Below are 20,746 nucleotides of genomic sequence, written 5' to 3'. Positions count from 1 at the left end.
GCTCCATGTCTCTCTCTCAAGGACATGCTGCAGCTGCCATGGTCGGAGACCATAAATTGCGTTGGTGGAGAGTTTAAGAGTCAATTTAAGAAGTCTGAGCACACGCCATACTGTCACTACTGGCCAGGTGATTTCCTCATTTGATCTCAAGCCCCAGACTGGTAATTACCGGCCCCTCATTAGGAGGGAATGTAAATCATCCTGGACAATGGTTGTGTCTCAAATGGCACACTATGCCGTCTTTAGTGCCCTATGGGCCCTGTTCAAAAACAGCGCTGTGTAGGGAATATGGTGGCATTTGTGATTCTGATGGTGGTGTATTAGATGTTGATAAACTATAGCCTAGTTAGTAGTAGTCTAAGTACGGTGGACTCTGATTCCCCTGGAAAGGCTCAGGTTTAGGGAAGTTGCTCAGTAAAATACACAATTTGTCAACCTGCCTGCATTGCCTTTTTATCTACCGCCACTGTTCCCAGATTCCTTCCTTTAGTGTTGAGGAATCCCTCAAAGCAGGAAGTATTTGAGAGTACTGCCAAACATACTTTAATATCAAGTCAAGCACGCAACCAAGTGTACAGATGCAAGTAAATGAAGAGGATGAGTGTCTTTACAAACCAGGGAGGTACGGGAGATGGCTTGGGCTGATACCGCTGTTTTCAAACGCTACGCCGCTCCTCCTCTCAATAGGCCTTCTCTTTAGCTGCTTGGTGTCCTAGGGCTTACGCCAAACGCTGGTGCTTTGAACACCTGATAAAATAAGTATAATCTGTTCCTTATCATCGGGCTGAGCAGGATGGGAAAAGAGCTCTCGCTCAGGCGTTGAGTAGCGAGATCCGTGTCGCCTTATCGGGAATCCCAGAATTTCTTTCGGGGGGGGGGGGTCGCCACACACACACACACACTCGGGTGAAACTCTGAGGGTACGAGTGGAGGCTGAGGTTCCCTCTGATCTTTCCCGAGAAGGGGAGAAGAAGGAAGAGGTTCAGGGATAGTTCACAGGACACACTCCACAAGCGCCCAATGTCCTCTCCTCGCTTGGCCTGTGTCCTCTGCATCCCTCGCCCGACATCCCGTAGATTAGACCTCTCTCGTTAATCTTTTGTTTGTTTGCTGTTTGGGATTATTAAGTGGAGTCAATGGATTGTGTTGATGTAGATTTACTCTTCGGGGGGGTTTTGAGTTTGCGTCTCTTCTTTGTGCAATTACATTTAGGATTTGTTTGTTTGCTCTAGATGGGAATGAGCGGTGGGTTATTCCGGCTGAGTGGCTGTGTGTGTGTGTGTGTGTTTACTCTGCGATAGGTTTGATAGGACCGTACGAACCGCCGGTAGACACGCAGTGGCACGCTCATTAAAATATCAGATCTGGCTACCTGGCCAGTCATGGGAAGGCAAGCTTGTCCTTTTTAAAATGTGTTGCGTATGTACAAGGTTGAACTGCCTGTCATTGATGTCAGGATCATTTTACGTATGCGTAGTTTACACTGGCCTGACAAAATGGTGCAATCTGATTTGGTACAACCCCTCCACCAGGTGTCCCTGTTTGCTATGCTATAGCCTATTTTATTGAGAGAGTCTAGCTACCTACGTCCCAATTATCTCTCCTTCCTCCCAAAGTATGCACTTGTTCAATTCCCTTTACTGATTTGAAATCAGTATAAGAAATAAGGCAGAAACTCCCCTCCTAGGCAATGATTTTTGATTTGTGGGAAGTAGTGAACGAGTGTACACTTCAAGAGAAAGGAGATCATATTTGGACCCATCTTTCGTTAAGTTATTGCAGTTTGGGGCATTCGGATTAATGAAGTGTGTTTGGTCATTTTGAGGAAATTGATTGTGCACGTTAGACTACAAGTGATATGGCACAATGTCTTGACAATGGATTAAGATATCAAATTCTCCCCTTTTTCAAAGCTTTACTTCCCGTACTTTGGTGTCAATGCTTAGGTCTATGTAGTTTGACGGCGTTCCATTGAGCGTAACAAGGATGGGTTTCATTTTGTACCTCATGCCACATCTTCAGAGACGGTTGATATTAGGCGCGAGGGCGACGTAACAATAGGAGACAGGCAGCCTAGTGGTTAAGAAGGTTGCCGGCGGTTAACTGAAAGGTCGCTGGTTCGAATCCCCGAGCGGACTAGGTGGGAAAATCTGCCTGTGCCCTTGAGCAAGGCACTTAACCCTTAATTGCTCTTGTAAGTCGGTCTGGAAAAGAGTGTCTGCTAAATGACTACAATGTGAATGTGAAGTATGTGTCTGAGGCTCGCTAGCCACTCTGGTTCGCGCGGTGTGTTGCGAGGCAGCAGCCGCGTACTCTGGTCCAGATGCTATGCGGCACGATGACCTTGCCGACGCCGCCGTCCGTCACCTCAGCATGCTGCTTAGCATAATGCTAGGTGACGTAATCGCTAAGCTATGGTGAAGGTTGGAAAGTGAAATTATTTTTCGAAACATGTAGCAGCGTCTGTACGTGCACTAACTCTGGAACTCTTTTCTTTTTTTTGGAGGGGGGGGGGGGGGTGCTGTCTACTCTGCTTACTTATGCTTGAGCGATGTCTCTTCTTAAAGGAAAAGTGCATAATAGCATTTTATCTCCTGCGTTAGTTTTTTATCATGTAATGATGTTGTTCTTGGTTGGTGTTCAGATGAGTTGATGTTCCTAATAATAGTCACGTCTAGTTGGAGCCTGAAATGTGTTTGGAGTCAGTGTACTAAAAGGATTACTGTGGTAAGGTGAGGGTGCAGAGTTTGTTTGGATCCGTTCTCCAGATAGATTAGCAATTTTATATGAAATATGTTGTGGCTGAATAGCCACGGCGCCCCTCAGGGCTCAATGTTGTGTCCGACTCAAATCACGTCCTGTTGAACTGCTAGTGTCATTTCCTGTTGCATCGTGACTGCATTTGGGTTGAGGGTTCAAAGTTTCCCCATCTGTGTTCCTGGGACAGGTATTAGGCAGGGCACAGACAGGATCCCCTCTATTTATTTTTTGTTGCCCTCCATTTACTCTGTCGTTTTTTTGTTATTTTTTTTCTCTCTTTGGATCCCAAAGCCCATCCAGACAGGGTGTGTCATAATAGTTGGGCTGGAAAAAAGATTTGATAGAAGTGATTTGGTTCTTTACCCCTGTAACAAAGATGAAGGATCATTTTTTATTGCACGCTAGTAACAGTGTAACACTGAACTAATTGGTCTTGATCTGCCAATCACCCCAGGGGATACAAATGGTTACTCTTCCACTTGGCTTTGAGGCCTCCAAACTGTATGTCATGGCTGGAAGTAAAACAAAATAAATTAGCCTTAAATGAGCTGCCCTTGTGGTTTTCATGGAGAATCCCTCGCTGTCTTCTCCTGAGCCCCGGGACCAGTTGGAGCATGCACCCGTTCGCTCGCTAGACAGCACTGACACACAAGATTATATATATATTTTTTTGCTTGTTTGAGAGATCACGTTGTTATGTACTAAGCAGGATTACCCATTCAGGTGAAATGCCATAAAGGGTTGAGGTAAGAAAATACATATGTCAAGTTGACACGCTCTTAATTGTAGCATTTAGTGCAAACCCACTTCAACCTTTTCTGGAGAAATAACTGTACTTACGTGAACAGTGACAAAATGCTTAATCTAACTGTTAAAGGGACACCACTTGCTCTCCGACGATGAGCAATTCTTTGACATTGATCACGTGTAGCTAATCGAGCAGTCTATTTAACCTCCCTATTTTTATCAAGTGAACAAACTTTGTCCGATACTTGGCAGTTTAATCACAGTGACTAAGTGGTGCCTGGGTGAGTGGCGTGTAAAAGAGTAACGAGGGAGGACTGCAAGTCAGAAGCTTGATAAAACGACGTCCCCGAGACCCTCGTTTTTGACGTGGTTGTTTCCATGTCCGCAGGGTCAACATCATCTCACTCTCATTCCCAAGGAAGCGCTCACCGACTCAACAAAGAATTGGACATCGTCCGAGATCAGAGGAGTAAACTGGGTGAGTTCCGGCGCCGCGTTTTATGCTTCACTCGAATTCTAGTTTGTATGGACAGATGCTGTCTTTCGGGACTTCCCGTTCAATTCCCCATTGAAACACACACAAAGAAGTAGGCTTTTCAGATATTGCTAAGAGCCGGCGACCCTTTCTTTTCCCTCTCGGTCTTTATTTCTTAATTTGGACAAGTCCCAAAGCATTTCTGCTCGATAATTATTCTTTCCTGTGCTTTTTAGGATATTATAAATGAGGTACAGTGGGTGCACGCCGAGGCTTTTGGGGGTTAGGAGGGGGAGAGGAGGCCACAAAGGCACTTACGATATTAGACAAGATGCAAACTTTTATCTTGTGCCCAGCCTTTTAGTGATGTCATTAATTTAGCAGAATGGTGCATATAGAGTGCGCCTTGGCAAACTTCACAGGCCGCCCAGGCCGGCACGGAGGGAGGGAGGGAGGGAGGGAGGAAATAAACTCCAAAAATACAAAAAAAATATATGATTTTCCAGAGAAAATGCAGATCTCAGGGAATTAGACCAAAGTTCTCAATTGGTACAAAATATATAGAGTACTGCACACACTACAATTACTTAGGTTTAAAAAAATAAGCTCAACTGGACACCTTAATGATGCAGTGAATGAACTGAGAGAGAAAGCACGCAGGACATTTTACGCCATTAAAATACCTATAAAAATGTGACTAAAACTAATTGAATGTGTCATTGAACCAATTGCACTTTATGGCAGCGAAGTCCACTTGCAAAACAATTTCACCAAATGGGACAAACACCCCATTGAAACCCTGCATGCAGCGTTCCTTAAGATTCTCCTACATGTCCAGAGGAAAACTACAAACAATGCATGCAGTGCAGAATTAGGCCAATATCTACTAATAACTTAATTTCTCTTTGAGTTTCTATTTTGGAAACATCTAAAATACAGTGACCCCCACTCTCATATCATTACCAAGCCCTGCAATGCCAACAGCTGAGCAAAGAAAAGAGTCCCCTCATCCAGCTGGTCCTGGGGCTGAGTTCACAAACCTGTTCTACTAACACACTGAAGCCTCAGGTCCAGAACATCCAATCACAGTCAAAACAAAACTACAGTGCTTATTGGGAAACAGGCACAAAGCAAAATGCAGTGCTATCTGGCCCTAAATCGACAGTACGCTGTGGCTAACTATTTGACCATGTTTACTGATCAAAACCTTAGAAAAACCTTGACAAAGTACAGGCTCAGTGAGCACAGCCTTGCAGGGTAGACACAGGAAAACCTGGGGGGGAGATGTGGAGGGAGGAGAGTGAGTGATGGAGGGAGGGAGGGAGGAGAGTGAGTGAGGAGAGTGAGTGATGGAGGGAGGAGAGTGAGTGATGGAGGGAGGGGAGTGAGTGATGGAGGGAGGGGAGTGAGTGATGGAGGGAGGGGAGTGAGTGAGTGATGGAGGGAGGGAGGGAGGGAGGGAGGAAGGAGAGTGAGTGGTGGAGGGAGGGAGGGAGGGAGGGAGGGAGGGAGGAGAGTGAGTGGTGGAGGGAGGGAGGGAGGGAGGGGAGTGAGTGGTGGAGGGAGGAGAGTGAGTGGTGGAGGGAGGGAGGAGAGTGAGTGGTGGAGGGAGGGAGGAGAGTGAGTGGTGGAGGGAGGGAGGAGAGTGAGTGGTGGAGGGAGGAGAGTGAGTGGTGGAGGGAGGGAGGGAGGAGAGTGAGTGGTGGAGGGAGGGAGGAGAGTGAGTGGTGGAGGGAGGGAGGGAGGAGAGTGAGTGGTGGAGGGAGGGAGGAGAGTGAGTGGTGGAGGGAGGGAGGGAGGAGAGTGAGTGGTGGAGGGAGGGAGGGAGGAGAGTGAGTGGTGGAGGGAGGGAGGGAGGTGAGTGGTGGAGGGAGGGAGGGAGGAGAGTGAGGGAGGAGGGAGGGAGGAGAGTGAGTGGTGGAGGGAGGGAGGGAGGAGAGTGAGTGGTGGAGGGAGGGAGGGAGGAGAGTGTGGTGGAGGGAGGAGAGTGAGTGGTGGAGGGAGGAGAGTGAGTGGTGGAGGGAGGGAGGGAGGGAGAGAGGGAGGGAGGGAGGAGAGTGAGTGGTGGGGGGAGGGAGGGAGGAGAGTGAGTTGTAGGGAGAGCGGGATGGAGTGCAAATCAGACAAGCTCATAGTAAGGACACTGAACCACAGTGTTATAAAGTGATTTCAAAAGGGCATTACATCACAAGTCCTTTACTGTCCGTGGCCCATCAGTCAGTCTTCAGAAGCCATCAATGCTGACGTGTTACTATGGTCAGGCAGGTTCTCAATGTGTAGAGTGATTTACAATGATTGAGGCCTCATCTCTGCAACCATCTATTTATGTCAGAGCAAGAAGGCATATCAGTAGCAGCAGCACGACCTCCCATCATTTAACAGGTAGACTTAGAAATCAAGTTCATCAGAATCTCAGCTTTTGTTTGATCTGTTTCTATAATGAAGATTTGTCTGACTAATTAATGAGGAAGACTGTGATTTTCTGGTTTGTTGTGAAGGCCATATTACCTTCAGCCCCTCTGGGCTCTGAGAGAAGAGATGGTGTTGGAACGCATTCACCATATGTTTAACCAAACCAACTAACTCTAAATAAACCCTGAGGCCATGAGGTGCCACTCCTCACCTTTTAATATCTTTGATATATTAATTAATGAACCAATTTAGGAAAACAGTCTAATAATATCGGAGTTGATTCACTCTTGATTTAACCTAATGTACCAGGCGTAGAAGAAACTCCTGAGCGGGTCGGCAAAAGAACCCCAGAAGTGTCTGTTTTTGCTTCCTCCTCCTTTCCCCCTGAAAACCGGATGCTTCCGGTTTCTACCCGACCGGCGCGGAGGGGTGCTCTTGATTGATTTGAGGTGTTGCTCGTATTTGCATATACAGTAGGACTCCAAATTCTGAATGTGGTGGTTTCCCAACACTGACCTCTCTCTCCGCACGCTGTCTCGTCCTCTGTCTCTCTTTCTCTGCCCCCCATCCTCTCTCTCTTTCTCTGCCCCCCATCCTCTCTCTCTTTCTCTGCCCCCCATCCTCTTTCTCTGCCCCCCATCCTCTCTCTCTTTCTCTGCCCCCCATCCTCTCTCTTTCTCTGCCCCCATCCTCTCTCTCTTTCTCTGCCCCCATCCTCTCTCTCTTTCTCTGCCCCCCATCCTCTCTCTCTTTCTTTGCCCCCCATCCTCTCTCTCTTTCTCTGCCCCCCATCCTCTCTCTCTTTCTCGCCTCTGCCTTTCCTTCTTCCCTCCCGTAGAGAGGAGGAAGAAAGCCTCTGCATGGGAGAAGAACCTGCTGTACCCCATTGTGATGTTAATACTGCTCACAGGGACGGTGAGTCTTCAGATTGATACTACCTCAGCCAGTCAGTCCCACTAAAGCCCCCCCCCCCCCCCCCCTCGTTTACCCATGGCGTATATAAAGTAGAAAACCTTGGTGTCGGCTGGGGGGTATTCCTGGGTCAACTCAGTCTACGTTCCAAATGGCACCCTATTCCCAATATGGTTCGCTACTTTGGACCAAAGCCCTACGGCACTCTACTCCCTATATAGTGCACTATATCGGGAACAGGGAGCCACCTGACCCCCGTCTGCAGCACTGAGCATCAAACCCCTGGGTGTGGTGTCTTTTGTCGACCGTGTTTAAGGAAAGGCTCGGCTAAATAGTCACCGCTGCGACAGCTGGGCTTTCAATTGAACCCCCCCCCCCCCCACACACACACACACACACACACACACACACACACACACACACACACACACACACACACACACACACACACACACACAGAGTAATCTGCCTCTTTTAGCATGCTCAGTGTTGTACAGCGACGGTGCGTTTGCTGAGCCCAAGTGCCTGAGATTATTCAAGCTGAGTGTGGAACCGCTTACAGAACAACATGCATTCCAGGGGACGGACCATACGACCACTCATCGATTAGTTCTGTGTTGTCTTTGACCTGATCATGTTAAAACCCCCTCTTGTTTCTCGGCTCCCTTCCTCCGTAGACTATCTCAGTCCTGCTGGTGGTGCTGAATGTCCTTTATCTGCTGGTGGATGAGACGGCCATGCCAAAGGGATCAACGGTAGGCCTGGCTAGAGTTACTTCCTGTTCCCCCCTTTTTAAACAGATGCACACCGGAGCCCGTTTTCACACACACAACACAGATAAACTCAGAGCCAGGCCGCTACTAAACTAGACCGCTGCGAAGGTGCTCGGCAGTCGCCGGGGACATGAATCAAATTCCGGATATGCTCAGGTGCATGTTGGGAAGAAAGGAAAGAGAACTCTGGGCCAGATGTTTATCGTAGCAGAGCTATGGTCCCCCTTTTTACTGTGCTGCTCCTCATTGAAAGTCATTTCACAGGGGTATGCAGATGAAACGTGTGATGTGTGTGTGTCCACGGCAGGTGAAATAAGCTGCATTACCCTCTCCTCAGTGTGTGTGTGTGTGAGAGTTCAGTGAGTAGCTCTGTGGTACTGTGTGCACCAGGCAGGCCAGGTGAACTCCTTTTATGAGTCTGTCTGTCTAACGGGAGTGCTTAATGGCCCTCCAGATTGCATCTCCTCTTGCATGCAATGTACTTTCTTAATCTCTTTATCTCGTTTCATCTGGTACGACTGAGGTGTGCGCTAGTGTCGTGTGTGTGTGTGTGTTTTTTCCTTTCGTCTGACAAAGGCAACAAAATGTATCTTATTTCTGCCTCATTTCTCAGCTCGTCTTGCGGGCGAATGGCTGCCCTCCTCGACATTCCAATTATTTTATCGAGGAGATATTTTCTTTGGCATGACGCATCGCTGAAAATCCCCCAAATTACGCTTGTCATGCAGCTCGAGTCCTCCCTCCCTCCCCCTGACAGCCACAGCACTGCTAAATGGTTTACGAGTTTGATGAGCTGGATGGATGCCACGCCTCTGATCTCACATCGCTACGGCGACAGGGGGTGGGGGGGGTTGCGTCCCAATGCCCTCATACGCCGCCTATGCGCTCAGAGAGAAGAGGGCGAGAGGGAAAGGAGGAGGGGGAAAAGGGGGAGAGCGGGAGGACTGGGCCAGGTGGGATAAAGAGATGGAGAAGGGACAGGGAGAAAGGAAGATGGAAGGGGGGGGAAAAGAGAAGGCCCGTGACCTCCAGACTGTGGGAAAGTCAAATGAGCTGTAGGGCCAGGAGCAGAGTACAGCAGCACAATGGAACGGCACTGCGGATGTTTGTCCGTCCCCTCCCTCCCCTCTCTCGCTCCCTCACAACACCGCGTGGCACTCGGCATACTGAGTACCACAGGCTGCTCCGACCTCCAGCATCCTCCACCTCTGACTCAGACAGCCTGGGAGGAGAGGAGGCCGATCCAATCAGGACAGGGCTTTTTACAGCTTGGCGAACGGGTGTTAAGAGGACCAATCATTATTATTATTATTGTTTTTTTAAGTGTTATTGCCGGCTCGTCCCCTGTGGAATTAGGGCCGTCACAGCATCGCACGGGTTTTAGTAAAAAGCTGAGGGATGGGCCTGAAGAAATGTAACCACTCTAAAATTCATTAGAGCTCTTGATGAAACGACTGACCAATCCAAGATAAACACATTCATAGTTTTAAGCGTATTTTTGTCTCCAAACATTGGAGTAAAACAGGCTCATATTTTGGGTTCTGATGGGCGTCTGACAGTTGAACTAAGCTCATGAGGGGTTCATAAGTTCTATTCTTCATGAGTCATTGAGTGTGTTTCATTCATTTCTAAATCCCAAAAATGGATATAGCAACTGGATTGTCCCTTTTTTTAAGGTTACAATTGGGGAAGGGGAAGCTGATCCTAGATCTGTACCTAGGGAACCTTCATCCAGAGCCCCACCTTCCCTGAACCTTTGACTGATGACTCGGGTTGCAAAATTCCAGGAACTTTCAATAAATTCCCTGGTTTTCAAGAATACCCGGGTTGGAGGATTTCCTGCTTATTCCCTCCCTATTCCGCAAATCCTCCAACTGGGATTTTGAGAAAACCAGGGAATGTATTGAAAGTTCCCCGAATTTTGTAACCCTACTGATGACAGTCAGTTCCTTGTCAGTCTGCAGCTTTGCAACACAAAAAACCCCATCTTAATCCACAGAATATATTTTTCTTTCTTTCTGTTATTATCCGTCATTAAAACTATGTGAAGTACATCAAAGTGTGGAGGAGGACGGGACACACCTGAAGGGCCCAGCTGGCCCCGACCGCTGTGTGTGTACACGCTCTGCGCTCGGGCTCACGACCTCACCTGCACACAGGTGCTGCTCACCGCTAATCCCAGAAGCAACAAACACACCAAGGCGTGTCTGAATGAGCCAGCCGCGGCAGGCTGCGACCGACACCGACCTTACCCTCTGCCCCAGCCCGCCCCAACCCACCACTAGAATGCAAAGGAGACCAGGTTGGCGAGAGGCGGATTGAGAAAGCTGCCACGTACACACACACACACACACACACACACACACACACACACACACACACACACACACACACACACCTGCCACTTTGACATGTTAATATCTTTACAAAATGGCAGAACGGTAACACTGAAGAGTTTACCTTTCCCATAACGTTGACACACACAAGCATAACACACTCCCTCTCCCACACACACAACCCCTCCCGCTCCACTATTAATAGATGACACCAGATGCTGTGTGCTAATTCTCTGAGGGGGCCTCCGCAGCACATCTCTACAGTAAGCTCCTTTAGATGCCACTTGCATAAAAATGCATGAAACGACCTGTCAGACTTCCCGTTTTTTTTCTTTTCTCTTTGCTCTCTTTGTGTGTGTGTGTTGCGTGTACCAGAGAGCGCTTGTGTTAGAGCGAGTGTGCAGAGTGTATGAACAAGTGTTTTATTTAATTATTTTAAGGTTTGAATGCAGTCGGGGCTAGCTCCTAGTCGTGACGCCGGGGAAGTGTTCAACTTGATAGAAATGCAGCACTCTGAACAATAACGTGTCCCTGTGCTCCTGTGTGTCACAGCAGAGATCTCTCCAACGGACAGGCCAGCATCCCAAATGCCACCCTCTTCTGTAAACCGTGCACTACTTTTGAGAAGAGCCCCACGGGCCCGGGTCCAAAGTAGTGCACCACAGCAGACAAAGACATTGGCGGTGTCCCAAATGGCACCCTATTCGGTATAGAGAGTGCACTGCTTTTGAAAGCGAGCCCCTTGGGCAGTGGCGACGTGCCCCGTAAAGGGAATATAGGGTGCCGTTTGGGACTCGGGCGTTGTCTTCCTCTGCTGTGTCGCTCCAACACAGAGAAAGCGGCTCATTGAGCCGCTTTGGATTGAAGTAAATAAGTGGTTAACGTAAACAGTTACGGTGCCAAGTCTGACAAAAGCAAATATCACACAGATGCCGAGGCTAGTGGAGTGTGTATATATAGATGTATCTCTTTCCCTGCACAAACTTCAAACGGGCAGGGCAGAAAAGATCCGATATGTTTGCCAAAGTATTTGTTTTGTTGTTTTTTTACAAGTTTTTTTTTTTAATGCTCCATGTTTTTTACCGTCAGCACTTCAATGCCTTTTTCGCTTGTTTGAACACCTGTTCACATGCTGTGTGATCGACAGTGATTTAAAAAGGGAGTATTTTTCTCTCTTTCATCGCTTTCCATCCATTACTGAGCCGGTTTTGATTCTGTCTGTCTGTGTTGAAGAGAGAACTTTGATTTGTACCAAGTTGAAACTTCCCCTTCTGTAATCACATGCCCACAGATTACGGAACCTCACTAAGTACTTCACTTTAACTTTGTCACGTACAATCATTTTACTCATGATTTATTTGTGTTCTTCCGACTACGCAAAGACATGAGAGATCCTAATTTTGAATGATGATTTGATTTATGGTCTAGCCTTGTGGTCACTACCACCTGCAGCATGGGATTTGAATCCAGCCCATTTGCTATTTCAGCACACTCTCTCCTTTCCTCGTCTCTATCCTATCGAAGTTGTCCTTAATAAAACACACTCTCCCTCTCTGTCGTTCCAGGATCGGGGACTTGGGAACACCTCACTGTCCACGTTCGGAGTCGTCCAGGCCGTTGTGGAGATCGTCCTCATGTTGTATCCTTTTAATGACCCCCTCTGCTCCGGGGCCAGATCCGTATGAAGTGTCTCAGGCAAGGAGTACTGATCCAGGATCAGGTCCTCTCTGGCCATGTAATCGTGTTCATTGTGATCGTAAAGGCAAAACTGATCCTAGATCAGCAGTCCTACTCTAAGACACTTGATACATATGCTCCGTGGTGACCCCAGTGACATTCCTAGGACTGGTGGTGTTGACTTAAGACGTAGCTTAGCCGGACACTTTCCGGGACATTCTGTCGTGTTTCGTCACCTCTTTTCACCTTTACCCTTGGTGAAAAGGTGCCAACTGACCACTTGAAATGTCACTAAATGTCCATGTTAAGGCGTTTTGGCTCGAAAGCGTAAGGATGTCTTGTCCTTGATTCAGCAACAGCTATTTGATGGTGTCCTCCGTTGTCGGCTTCTACAGCTTGCGAGTGTTTGAAGGCCTCACTCCCAGGAAAGACGACACGACCATGACAACGGTAAACACACACACATGAAGAAGGTGATATATTTAGGCCTCCTTTTGTTTCATCCTCTTCAGCTCTCTCTCTTTCTCTCTCTTTCTCTCTCTCTCTCTCTCTCTCTCTCTCTCTTCCTTGCTTTCATTCTTTCTCTCTCACTCCTCTCCTCTGGCATCTTCCTCACCAGCCCTCAATCTGAATGGTTCAGTTGACCTCTCGCCCCAATATTTGTTTGTGTGTTGCGTAAACATGGACGCCGTGCAAGCTCTTATTTTCAGTGAGAGAATCGGGGGGGAAACTGTGTGTGTGTGTACTCTGTTTGGCCCACGGTGGCAGCCATTCACTTGGTAATGAGCAGGGGGAACGGTGAGGCTTTGTAACTAGCCAGGACGACTCGGTGAAAGGACTCGAAAGCCACAAAGGAGCAGAACCTGGTAATGAGCATCTTCAGAGGTACTAATTGCACAATATGTGGAATCCATTTACTCTGAAGAGGTGTGTGCACGTACACACACACACACACACACACGCTGACTTGCGAAGCTATTCTCGCCCTCCCAGTTCTCACACTTAAACGTTTCATCGCGGCCTATCTATTTGTTAACCTGAGTTCACGAGTTAAAGTTCTATACTCTAACCCTGTCTCTCCCTCATGTAGATCATTGGTTGCTGTGTGTCCATCCTGGTGCTGAGTTCAGCCCTGCCAGTCATGTCCAGAACACTTGGTGAGTTTCTCCTGCCTTTCATTCAACCTTTTTTATTTGGGGGGGGTCCCCGATGGCACTTCGTTCCCTACGTAGCGCACTAAAGCATAGTTGATGGAACCGATAGGTGAGCACAGATGTACGTGTTTAGTGGACTGCTTTGGATCGTTTTCATGACGAACGTATTGGAGGGCAGTGATGGAGGGAGGTGAGGTGACCATCCCATTCCCGGTCTTAAGTAAACGACCACGAGGGCCAGTCAGAACTTCAGCTATCCCCTTCCGTCCCAGCCCCCCCCCGCCCCTCAGACCGTTAAGGTTAACAAGTTAAATTCCTTCACAGTTTGCCATGGCGATTTGAGAAGAGAATGGAGCAAGAGGGAGAAATGACAGGTTTAGCAGCGCATTCACAATGGTACTAATAGACACGCAGCGAGCAGGCACAGCTGTTTAAATAGCGTCATCGTCGTCTGTGTGCGTGTTGGCGTACAGTGAGTCGTAGGGAGCGTTGCAAAATACCAACAGGTTCTGCTCTGTGACGCTGAATAGATGAGATGGAATAAACGTATGAAGGCCACCTCCATCCAAAGCCCTCTGGAGGAAGACATGGGGAGAGGGAGTTTTGGATATGTGTGTTATGGGAAATCGAAACTCTTCATTGTTACCGTTCTGCCATTTTGTGAAGATATTAACGTGTCACGGTGGTGTTTGTGTGAGAGAGAACCGGAGGGCATGGTCGATTTTTAAGCAAAGTAAGTCAGATGACTTGGGTTTCAACTACTTGAAAAATCATTTCCTGGCTTAACAAACCAATAGGAAGTCTCCAAATTGTATATACTACCCATCTGGCACCCCAAGCAGACTCAAACAAACTCTCAACTTATTTGAAAGATTTTTTCAAGTATTTGAACCCAGGTCTGACATGAAAGCAAACATCACTAAGAATTGAGGTAATGTGGGAGAAAATGGGTCTGATGCCTTATGATAACCTCTGCTTGTACAGCATTCCTGTCGGACGGACGCCATGTTTTATTTAAGCTTCTCTTGAAAGGGAGCGATGGGACCTGTAATGCTGCTGAAATGGGAGTGCTCGGTACTGTTTTTTCCCGTGGCAGCGACGGCAGGGTTAGTCAGGGTGCAGACAAGGGTAAAAGTCCCATAAACACATTTTATTTCAGGGAGGGAAACGGACGGCTAAAAATGACCAGTTATGTAAGTGTGTGTTTGAAAGCATCAGAGTGATATAGCCTGCGTCGGAAATGGCACCCTATTCCCAGGCTCAAGAGTGCGAATATTTTACTTGCATATGCGCCTAAATATTTGCGGTGCGACCTGGAATTGTAATTTAGGAGCACCAGTGCGCCTAGGGGGAAAGAATCGTCCCCCGTTGATAATTGTTGCAATGATTACTTCACTGTACCGCAGCCCCTGAGTGCCATGGAGAGGACACTGAGCGCAGATTCATGACCGTCATGATTGCACCATTACTACAAAGAAAACGTCTTGTTGCCTCAAATATTTTTCATTGTGCTCCTACATTTCTTTGTGTGCTCCTAAATTTTTCAACTTGTGAAAAGGTCAGCGTCGAGCCCTATTATTACCTACATAGTGCACTACTTGAACCATGGTGAATTGGGTGCCATTTTAGGACGAAGACATGCACTCGGAACCCCGCCCCCATTGAGAAGTTACTTTTCTTCCCATGTATGTTTGTGTAACTTTTATCTGCAGTGTCCCCAAAAGCACAGCCAGAGACTGCAGCAAAGAGGACTCTGGTCACTCCTGTCAGCCTGGCTGCTGTTCCTGGGATAGTACACTGTGGCTGGGCAAAAGTAGCGCACTATATAAGGAATAGGGTGCCATTTGGTGCGCACACTATCAAGCGGAGTACAACCATCTCAGAAAATCACCGTTTATTACATAGACGCTATTCTAGATGTTCTTTTATCGTTCCTAATCTGAAGCCGATTGAATACATAGGCCACCTTTCTCCGACGATTTTAGTGGATGTGTTATAAAAGATGAATCCGTTAATGTAATCACCACGGCGTCGTCCATCTTACTTGGAGTGGATGGTGAGACGAGATGGATTCCACTTGGCCCACATACACACACAATGCTACATTCTGCAAAATGGTGCTGATAAAAACTGGCTGAAGTGAAAAGAGTGATGAGAGGAAGACCGGTTCTTCTAAGAGGTGTTACATCATCTCTAGACATATGCCATATAGCCCTATGGGTCCTGGTCAAAAGTAGTACACTATATCGGAAATAGGGTGCCATTTGGGACGTAAGTGTAGTCTCCTCTCCTCTAATGCCAAGAACCCCTTTACTTTCCATCAGCTTTTCTCCTAATACCAAACCCAAGATCTAAACCTTTAGCATTAGAAATGAATTTAGCTTGACCGTAGTGGCATGGTGTATTGACTGCGGTCTCTCTCCACCCCCTCTTACTGTCTCTTTACAGGCAATTTGGTTAAAGGCCCTCGATGATCGCCAACTGCTTGCAGAGGCTGTAAATACATCTTTACAGACACTCAATCTCCTAATCTAATTGTTGTGCAGCGGTTTCACAGGCATTATCGTTTTTTTTTGTTTTTTTTATACACAAATATTACCTCGGTGAGCTATGACAGTTTTGGAATAGCTAAATGTGATGAATTGAATGGTTGATGTATTGGTATTGGGTATGCTTGTCGTGTTTTAATAAAATATTTATGCACACAGTTTGGGTGCATGCACTGTGAGTTAGTTCACACTAAGAACATTGAAAGAAAGCATAGGAATGAATGATAAGAGTTTAGAATATTTACAGCTGAAGAATTTTAATCCACCTCAGGGTAAATTATCCTCCTGTTAGTGTCACTTTATTTTTTTTAAAGAGCACTAAAACCCTTGCGATTCTCCACATGAAGTCATGTGGGTTTTCCGTATGATTTCACAAGTACTGGAAACAATAGAACACTGAAAAATCTGGGAAACCAGGCCTAGTATTCATAGCTGACTTTGAAAAGGCTTTTGATAAAGTACGACTGGAATTTTATATATGAATGACTGGAATATTAACATTTTGGAGAATCTCGTATACAATGGGTTAAAGTCATGTACAGTAACCCTAGGTGTAAAATAGTAAATAATGGCTATTTCTCAAAGTATTAAACTGTCGGAGTAAAACAAGGTTGTCCACTATCAGCATATCTATTTATTATGGCCATCTAAATGTTAGCTATAAAAGTCAGCTCCAACAATAGTATCAAGGGGCAAGAAATCCAGGGCTTAAAAACAAAGGTGTCATTGTACGCTGATGATTCATGTTTTCTTTTAAATCCACAATTTGGATGCCTCCACAGCCTCATAGAGGGGCGGCAGGTAGCCTAGTGGTTAGAGCGTTGGGCCAGTAAATGAAAGGTTGCTAGATTAAATCGCTGAGTGGACAAGGTAATAATCTGTTATTCTGCCCCTGAACAAGGCCCCTAGGCGGTCATTGTAAATAAGAATTTGTTATTAACTGTCTTGCCTAGTTAAATAAAGGTAAAATTAAAAATAGAGGATCTATTTTTTTCAGTGCCTTAGACCGCTGCGCCACTCGGGAGCAAAAGTGAAGTGGACATACTAGGTATTCATATTCCGAAAGAAAGAAAGTATCTCTTTGCAATACATTTTAATAGAAAGTTAGCAAAAATAGATAAGATCTTGTTACCATGGAAAGGAAAATACCTGTCTATTTGTGGGAAAATCATCCTGATTCTAGCTTTTTAGTCATATCCCAGTTTACCTATTTGTCTATGGCCCTGCCTACACCTAACGGCTTGTTTTTTAAATTATATGAGTAAAGAATATTGCATTTTATTTGGAATGGCAAGCCAGACAAAATTAAACTGGCCTATTTATTTAATGAATATGAATTTGCAGGTCAGAAACGATTAAATATTAAAGCATTAGATCTCTCACTAAAGGCTTCAGTCATACAAAACTATACTTAAATCAGAACTGGTTTTCTAGCAGATTAGTAAGAATGGCTCACCCGGTGTTCAAGAATGCCCTTTTCCCTTTTATTCAGATTACAACATCTCACTTTTGGTTATTTGAAAATGAAATAATCAACAAAATGTCACTTTTTAAAACAAGCCATAGAAAGTTGGTTGCTATTTTAGATTAATCCACCTGAAAAGACAGAACAAATATTACGGTTAAACTGAAATATACTAATTGATAAAAAAAAACATTATTTTTGTGGAAAAAAATTAAAAGCGGTATAATCTTTGTAAATATATCATAAATCGGACTGTTGGAGTTATGTCACACATGCAGCTAACAAGAATACATGGAAATGTCTGCTCTATTCAAAATTACAACCTACTAATTGCATCATTACTGCAAAAATGGAAGAGACTAGTGGAAGGGGGAAAAGGTAAGAAACTTGTTTGTTGGCCTTGCATTAAAGACCAAAATTGGTTATAGAAAATTGGGATAAATAAAAAAAGTATACCAGTTTTATTTAAGGACCAAAAAATTGTCAGCTGTGCCATACAAGTTTATGAACTGATAGTATACACAAAACAAGTTTTTCAATTGAAATGATTATATAAAATCCCTTCAACCAATAGAATGTGCTATATGGGGGGGATAAATAAACACTCCTCTGTCTCTGTCAGTGCTGGAGAGATAGATAGATGGAGGAGAGAATCAACCTCACAATGCACTGGCACTGTCTGCAGCACATCTCACGCATTAATTCCTCATCAGAATAACCACAGAGGTGTGCATAGCTACATAGAGGACAGGAGGAAGTGGCCACCTGGCCCTATTATCTCAGGGATGAGCATTTTTGCCAGCAATAATATCATTGTGAAGTTTGTACAAGTCGTTTTTGTGACGTTCTAATGAAGTTCAGGCGTTGTTCTGTTTATGATTCATACTAAGCATACACTGAGACCAGTGGAGGCTGCTGAGGGGAGGACGGCTCATAATAATGTCTGGAATGGATTCAATGGAATGCTATCAAACACATCAAAGTCATGGTTTCCATGTGGTTTATACCATTCCATTGACTCCATTCGAACCATTATTTTTAGCCGTCCTCCCCACAGCAGCCTCCACTGACTCAGACAAGACATGGTGTGAATGTCTCCGAGTGGCCTGAATGGAGGATTCCCACTCGGCAGGGGGTCAGACCCGCCCGCCATGAGTTGCACAAGCTGTCTTGGCTACAGCGGAAACCTACAAGATTCTGCTTGTTTACTGTTTGAATTAGATATGTGTACTTCAGAGCAGTTGACTCAGGTGTATGTGTGCAGGTGACGGGGGTCTCATTGATAACCATGATGCCTGGGGTGTTGCTCATTTCTTCTGTTTTTTTGGGGGGGGGGGTTTTCACTCGGTTTTTACACGCTAACAAATTGTCTAAGGTCCCACTAACAAAACCGTTTCCTATGAAAGGAATCATATGTAATCCGTCAGACAATGAAAATTACCTTTTCTCAGGAAGAGTGGCATTGGCTGCTAAATCCGTTACATAAAGGGTTTGTCTATCCTGGATCCGCCGTAGCCTGAGTATCTTAATATGCAGTGTACATCAAATGGTTTTTGGGGTATAAGCCCTTCTTTCAATTTGGCCTTTCTTGCCTGTTGAAAGAGTTGGCCTATTGAAGAGAGACACTTTCCAAAGTGCCTCAACTGCCGAAAGAACAGGCATTCTTAAATAGTTAATTTGCTGAAACCCCATGCAGTCGTGGAAAGGGAAGGGTTTGTGCTTATAAAAACAGTGCTCGTCTTGCCAAAGGTGTTTGGAAAAAAGAACATGGTATATTTAGTGCCCGTCTCTGGGAAAGAATCAAGCTATCTTTCTCTCTCCAGATTTTTGCCCTGTGTTTGTATCGATTCCTCTTGGTTTTTAGTCCATCAACAAAGTCCAATCATGTGATGCTGCTCATCACTACATCTCAATGGGAATCCTAGAATATTGATAGGCCTACATTACACATTAGTTAGACAGATAACTCAACCAGGGGTAAGAGCTGGTGTCAGTAACCAGGTTTCCAAGGCTGGTGGAAACAGGAAATATTTTTGTCTGTAAAATGTATTATGCAAGAAATGGCAGTTGAAACACCTTTATGTGCAAATATTGATATAATAACCATCGTTACGTATAGGCCTACAACCACGATGTGGAAAAGCAGGACAAGTTTATCGGCAGATGAAACAAGTTATGATGCACTTCATATGGTGGTTATGTGCACGGTGACCATGGACATTTACAATAGGCTAAATATTGCGCTAAGGCTATTATTTGAATTCTGGTGACATGATGATGTTTGGCTTCCAATGATCAAATAAAATGATATTTCTCTTATGTGTATCTCATCATATAATCTTATCCGTGTACTCTTGTCTAGAGAGCATGCGCCAAAACCAGATTGGTTAAGTTGGCTATTTAGTGTTTGACGAAATGAGATGGAAACCAATGTACAGAATAACAACGTTGTATTTGTTATTCGGTACATTGGAATTTAATCACAAAAATTATTTTAATGAGCACTACGTCATCATGCATGTAGTCTTTTATCCACAACAAGTCAGTTTGATGGAAACATCTCTGGTGGGATAATGCGCATATTGTTTTTTGTGCAGGTTTTAGAATATTCACATGAAATATGTCGCCAATTTAGATGGAAACCTAGCTAATGATGTAGAATTATCAGTGTGCAAATAATGTTACGTTTCATGAGAAACCCCTATGTTCCAGTATCTCAAAATCATCATGATATAGTTGATTGTTTTGTGTTAATGAAATCCATCCACTCAAATGGCGGAACATTGAATCTGGTGGTCTTTTATTTAATATCTTCACAGGTATCACCAGGTTTGACCTTCTCGGAGACTTTGGGAGATTCAATTGGCTGGGAAACTTCTATATCGTCCTGTCGTACAACTTGCTGTTTGCCGTGGTAACTACCCTCTGCCTAGTCCGGAAGTTCACCTCAGCGATCCGAGAGGAACTCTTGAAAGCTTTAGGTAACATCTTTATATTCATATACTCATGTTCATGTCAAACCAAGCAGAAATTACAAAATGACTGGTTCATTGAGTTACCGGTGTTCTTAAAGAATGCATTGCTATATACAATAATTAAGCCAAGTCAAAGATTATTACAGGCAATGAGAACAATCCGAGGATACTGTTTTCAACAATTGATTGCTTACAGGTTCATTTATGTGTTATTTAAGAACATATTGCTATCTATAATAAAGTTGTATGAAAAGAAAGGCAAGCCCATTTCTCAAAGATTATTACAGACATCTAGAAAAATCCAAGGATACTGTTTTCAGTTGTTAATTGCTTACTTTATCCAGCCCCGGCGGCAGACTTGCTCAGCCAGGCTTCATCGTCTAAATGTGAGGAGTTTGCGTTATATTTCCTTGTAAAAATGGCTAACATAAGCTATTGCAGTGCAGTCCCTGTGCAATACTGAACCAGATTGTCCCCTAACTCGGCCTCCCACCGTTGAGCTAGTTTTCCA

The 20,746-nt window shown here is 45.3% G+C and overlaps 1 protein-coding gene across 1 annotated transcript in view; it reads left to right on the top strand.

Annotated features, from left to right (window-relative positions):
• The window catches only part of lmbr1 (limb development membrane protein 1), a 56,350-nt gene that overhangs the window by 28,965 nt on the left and 6,639 nt on the right, over positions 1-20,746 (top strand). Inside the window, exons 10-16 of the mRNA XM_071329127.1 lie at positions 3,896-3,985; positions 7,233-7,309; positions 7,984-8,061; positions 11,981-12,054; positions 12,452-12,542; positions 13,183-13,249; positions 20,080-20,241. Coding sequence (XP_071185228.1) covers positions 3,896-3,985; positions 7,233-7,309; positions 7,984-8,061; positions 11,981-12,054; positions 12,452-12,542; positions 13,183-13,249; positions 20,080-20,241 — 639 coding nt within the window. The remainder of the gene's footprint in view (positions 1-3,895; positions 3,986-7,232; positions 7,310-7,983; positions 8,062-11,980; positions 12,055-12,451; positions 12,543-13,182; positions 13,250-20,079; positions 20,242-20,746) is intronic.

Source organism: Salvelinus alpinus, chromosome 10 (genome assembly GCF_045679555.1).
Source record: "Salvelinus alpinus chromosome 10, SLU_Salpinus.1, whole genome shotgun sequence".
Taxonomy (NCBI): domain Eukaryota; kingdom Metazoa; phylum Chordata; class Actinopteri; order Salmoniformes; family Salmonidae; genus Salvelinus; species Salvelinus alpinus.
Note: the sequence above shows the minus strand (reverse complement) of the source record. Positions and strands in the feature narration are given on the sequence as shown.